The 5705-nt window shown below is 37.4% G+C and overlaps 1 protein-coding gene across 2 annotated transcripts; it reads right to left on the bottom strand.

Moving 5' to 3' along the window:
- Nucleotides 1-288: 288 nt before the first annotated feature.
- Nucleotides 289-4993, bottom strand: LOC112525395 (pentatricopeptide repeat-containing protein At4g31850, chloroplastic). Of its 2 annotated transcripts, XM_025135523.1 has the most exons (4): nt 1427-4993; nt 1144-1327; nt 771-836; nt 289-522 (listed from the first exon to the last, which is right to left on the bottom strand). In XM_025135523.1, exon 1 carries the CDS (start codon nt 4830-4832, stop codon nt 1488-1490), a length of 3345 nt encoding a protein of 1114 aa, XP_024991291.1. In that variant the 5' UTR covers nt 4833-4993; the 3' UTR covers nt 289-522; nt 771-836; nt 1144-1327; nt 1427-1487. The 2 variants fall into 2 exon arrangements, with proteins under 2 accessions (XP_024991291.1, XP_024991283.1); XM_025135515.1 differs by lacking the exons at nt 289-522; nt 771-836 and having other exon boundaries at nt 1097-1327.
- Between the last annotated feature and the right edge of the window lie 712 nt (nt 4994-5705).

Below are 5705 nucleotides of genomic sequence, written 5' to 3' on the forward strand. Positions count from 1 at the left end.
AATTCAGGTAGCCTTCCAAACAAGCTAAATCCATACATAGTCAGCAAAGCAAACCTAGTATCTAAACAAGCCCAGATAAATCTAGTTTCCAGCAATTTTAGACGAATCCAAGTAACTATAAGCAAACTAAGGGGTTGTTTGTTTACCTTTTAATGGTTGTAAAACCCTCTGAATGATTTTGTATCTCGGGCCTCCTTTAACCATTCAACGTCCTAATTTCATTGTAAACAATTACCAAACAATTATATTTCATTTTGCATTATATCATGAAAGTCTCTTAATCATTTTAACCAGTTAATCATTCTGTACAAAACCATTTAGCAAATGTCAAAAGATAAAAAGCCCACCAACAAACAAAATGAGATATTAACCTGAAAGTGACGCACCTCTCATTTGTTGTACCCCAATATCCTCTCAGATTCTGAATTGGCTTTAAGAAGTTGTCGATCATATCCGTTCGTCCTCATTTTCAGTCACTTCATATCCCGTCTAAGAGCATCTCCAACGGATTCTTCAAAATTTCTATTAAATAGAGAATCAAAAGCCAGTCTTAAAAAATTGACATTCAACTTCAACAGTTTTCCATTCTGGAGATTACAACGTTAATTATATTATTAAAACATTGAATACAATTAATAAAACATCATGTTCTCTCCTGAAAATTTAATACAAATTGGTGATAAAATTGGTCATATATTTGTGGTGAAATCTGTGATAAGTTCAAGTAGCAAAGACTAAACAAACCAGAAGGGAGGGTAAGAGATCCATACCATATGAGCTTAGCGCATTAGATGAGAGCATTCCCTTCCGTAACCTCATCACTCTGGACCCAAGTTCTACAAGGACACCATGGTTATGTGATATGAATCTTCAGAAGACATAAGAGACATTAAAGTGTTTTCCTCCTATGAACATCGAGATGATAGTCCATTCGATTATGTTGATATATTATAATATCTGTATTTGAGCAACCGTAAGTATGTTATAAACTTAACGGCAATAGCAAGTAAGAACATATCATGACAACAAAGATTAGGGTGCTTTTGCCAAAGATCGGGTGGATGTGATGCATGCAAACTTGACTTCTACCCCAATGGAAGGAAGAAAGGAAGTATGTTATAACAACCGTAAGTATGTTATAACCTTTTGATTATATGATATTCACAGACAATTTCTGGCACAACTCTCTGTATGCTTAAGTTATCATCATCCTATTAACAACGGAATTGCTTTCACCAAAACAGATCTTCTGCAATAACTACTTGACTAACATGTACAAGATCCATAGCCTTCAATCAACTACGTAGCCTCTGTTGATGAGCAGCTCCTGAAAGAAAGTACATAACAAATTCCATGTAAATGAACGAACAACTCAATAGTTGATGCATAAGAAAGGGCAAAAAAGGGTTACAGGAAGGACACTCACATGATCTTCACTAGTATAAGTATCACAAGTATGCCATAGTCCTTGAAGAACCTTGGAAACATCAAGATTGATTAGGAAGCTGAGCAAATGTCCCAGTGTTGGGGATGCAACCCCCGACCATCATTTTCTCATAAATTGCATATGCATGGGCAGGATTTCCTGCAAGGCTATACCCTCGAATTAGAGCATTATATGTGAACACATTCGGCTCCAAACCCATAACTTGAAGTTCTCTATACATCCTTCCTGCTTCCTCTATCTTTCCAACAATCCCAAGATTAAGAATCAAAACATTATAGGTATACAAATTTGGAGAAACCCCTCTGCTCCGCATCTCATCAAAAAGTACCAAAGCATCATCTATTCTACGTACGGTCCCAAGGCCATTGATCATGAGGTTGTAGGAAATTACGTCTGGATCAAGACCAGTTTCCTTCATTTGATCAAAGTAGCACATAGCATCATCCACTCTCCCTACCAGGCAGAGGCAATCTACGAGAATGGTGTAGGACCTTAAATCTGGTCTTATTCCTTCTTTGACCATCCTATCGAATAAATTACAAGCAGTCTCCACATCACCAGATTTTCCATACCCATTCATTAGGATGTTATAGATAGCACAATTGGGTTTGCATCCATACTCCACCATCTCATCAAAGAAGTCCTTCGCTTCATCTAATTTCCCATGCTTTAAGAGACCATCGATCAGTGGACCACATGTGCAAGGAGTAGGAGAAAAACCTCCACTTATAAGATCATAATACATATCCATTGCTTTTTTTAAACTATTCGACTTCACGAGACCACTAAGCAGTATATTGTGAGTTATTGTGTTAGGCTTACATCCCCTGCAAAGCATCTCCTCGTACAAATCAAATAGCTCATCAACTCTCCCAGAGGTAGCAAGATCACCTAACAGCAAGTTATAGGTGAAAACATCTGGAACACACCCAGAATTCTTCATTTCCTTAAATAGATCCCAAGCCTTTTCATGAAGATGATCATCAAGAAGACCATCAATCATTGGATAGTATGCTTCTAGTGTTGGTTGAATTCCATAATCTTTTGTTACCTTCAAAAACAATGCATGAGCATCGAGAGTTTTCTTCTGCTTACACAAAGTTTTAATAAGAGGAATCATTGCCGAATCATTGATGCAAGTTCCATTGGATATCAACCCTTCCACAAAGCAGATAGAATTATCTAATGCAGCTTCACTTGTGATTCCTTCCATGAGATCTTTCCAAAAAATCCTCTCAGGTCTATTTCTGACACGATGAATGAAGTCCTCAGTGATTTTCAAAGCATCATCAACCTTTCCATACTTCACAATGCTTGGAAGTATTGTGCATAAAGTTACACAATCTGGATTGAGCATTTTCTTCATTTGATTGAAGAACCAGAATGCGTCTTCGACTCTATTTTCCTTTGTTAAACCAAAAATGATTGTATTGTAAGTAAAAAGATCGGGCATACAACTCTTGTAAGTCATTTCATTCATAAATTTCAGAGCCAAATCAACCCCGTCATTCTTGCAAATACAGTCCAGAAGGGTGTTAAAAGTAATTGTGTTTGGAGGGTACCCACATGAGGCCATGCTTTCAAATAATTTGATAGCTTCCTGAACCCTACCTTCTTTCCTTAGTCCAGCCAACAATGTGTTGTAGGTTACGACAGTAGGCGAAAGATTCATCTCTTTCATTTTGTGAAACATATCCCAAGCCTCGTCCACCCGCTCAGCCTTGTAAAGCGTGTCAATCAAAGAATTGATTACAATCACATCCGGATCACACCCACTTTCCACCATCTCATGAAGTAACTGTATTGCTTCATCAATTTTCCCAGCCTTACTTAAACACTTCATCATCATATTATAGGTAATTGAATCTGGAGCAAGACCACTCTTCTTAAGCTCATAAAACATCTTTTTAGCCTCCCCAATCCTACCGAGTTCTGCAAGACTGTACAAAGATGCATTGCATGCAACAACATTAGGCACAACTCCTCGGACCTTCATCTTCTCAAAGGTTTCAAGAGCTTTATCAGGTTCCCCCAACTTCCCATAATAGTCAATGAAAAGTATGTATGTGTAAGCAGTAGGTTTAATACCTAGAGAGTCGAGGCTAGCAAACAACTCTAATGCCCCATCTAATTTGTCAACTCTCAATAGCCCACGAATCATGGTATTATATGTTTGAAGATTTGGCAAAATATTTTTACTTTTCATGGAGTTCAAGGTAACAAATGCTTCATCAACTTTTCCAACTTTGCATAAGGCATCAATATAAATAGTGAAAGTCACAACATCTGCCACATAACCATCCGCCTCCATCTCCGTCCAAAATGCTTGAACTGATTCCAGATCCCCACAATCACCAAATTTATCCATCAAAGTAATGTAAGTAACACGGTCAGGTTTATGACTACTAGACTTCATCTTTACAAACATTTCCTTCGCCCTTGCAAGTTTTCCTGCATTGCAAAGGGCATCAATTAGAACAGTGTAAGTAACAACATCCGGTCCACAACCCTCCCCATCCATTCTCTTAAAAATTTCAAAAGCTTCGTCTATCTTTCCTGCTCTACCAAGCACCCTGATGCATATGGTGAAAGTATACACATTTGGCTTGAGTCCCAACCATTCCATCTCTCTCAACAACCCCATAACATTTTTGGTATCCCTTCGTTTTCCCAATGCCACCATAAGTGCAGAGTAAGTCTTGAGACTTGGTTTAATCCCTTCGGACAACATTCTTCTATAAACTTCCAAAGCCTCTCTACAATACCCAGATTTTAAAAGCAAATCAATCAGCCCATTATATGAATAGGCATTCAAAACAAACCCACCTCTTCTCATTAGAGTAAGTGCAAAAGGAGCGTGTCTTATCCCACCCTTAATGCCAAGCCCTTTAAATATGGTCATGTAAGTACTCATATTCCTATAAATAATCTGCTTTTGCATTACATCAAACACAGCAGCCATATCACCCATTCGCCGATTCACCCTCAACAATTCAAGCATATAATTACAGGATTCAGTACCATGAACAAGATTAGGAAGCTCGGCAGCTGATTTAAAGAAAGACAAAGCTTCACTTGGGTCTGATATTGACTTAAGAACCCTAGTAATTTCCTCATCAGACATGCTGCTGTTCAAACTATCCACCAAATTTTCAGCATCCAATGAACTTCTAATCACAAACCCACAAACACCCACAAGTTTTCTCCTACGTTTCTTCCATTCCACCATTGACCCAGATGGAGGACTCAAATTCTTTGACACTTTGAAGCATTTAGAATACTTTAGAGATAGAGTATAACTTGTTGAACCATCCCTAGCGGTACGACTAGTGTAGTTGCGGTTGATACAGTAAATTGTAGAGGAGCAAAGCGCAATAACAGCCATATAACAGAATCTTGAGCAGAATTGCAAAGTGCGAAAGACAAGAGTGAGAAGGTAGGGGACTTACCGCCAGATAATGAGAAAGGTGTTATATTGGTCGTAGAGGGATAGCAATCGATTGGCGGGGTTGTAAGATGGAAGATATTTGTGTGCTTTCCCCACATAAAATCCTTATCTCCTGGGTAAGCCCATGATCTTTCGACCCTTGTACAAGTGCCACAATTGCCATCATATATTTCTTTTTTGGTATAGGTTAGGGCAAATCCTTTGTTCAGAGCAGAAGGACTAAAAGGAATTTGAAAGGAGTTTAATAGTTATGTCTTCCAAGGTTCTTTACAACAAAACATTTGCTTGTTTATCAAAACCTGAGATGTAAAGATTCCATCTTTGAAATGCTTGATGGTATTTTAGTTAAAAATGAAATTTTAGGTGTTATTTCTAAGGCCAATATTTTTGTTTTATTGAATAAAGTAACCGGATGTTTGGGATTGCTTATAAAAACAACTTATTGACTTATTCCGGTATAATATCGGTAATAAACACTTTTGATGGTTTGGATAAACAACTTATACCGATGTCAAACCGGTAATAAGGAGTTTTTGAAGAAGTTAAACCATTCTAACTTATACATAAGAAAATACATGTTTATATACCATATAGGTCCCTTAGTACAAGAATCTATCAATACTGAATACATGGTTCAAAAATTCAAAATACAATTCTCGTACTAATCACTTTCGTCTACCAAAACTAAATATGTCATAATATAAAAAAAAATATTACATTTTCCTCTTCCCCTTACCGTATGCACCTCCTTCAATACATATTTAAAATCACAAAAAACCGAGGGTTAGACCAAAAGGTCTAGTGAGTTCC

The sequence above is a fragment of the Cynara cardunculus genome (assembly GCF_001531365.2).
Source record: "Cynara cardunculus var. scolymus isolate 2C chromosome LG 1, CcrdV1, whole genome shotgun sequence".
Classification (NCBI taxonomy): domain Eukaryota; kingdom Viridiplantae; phylum Streptophyta; class Magnoliopsida; order Asterales; family Asteraceae; genus Cynara; species Cynara cardunculus.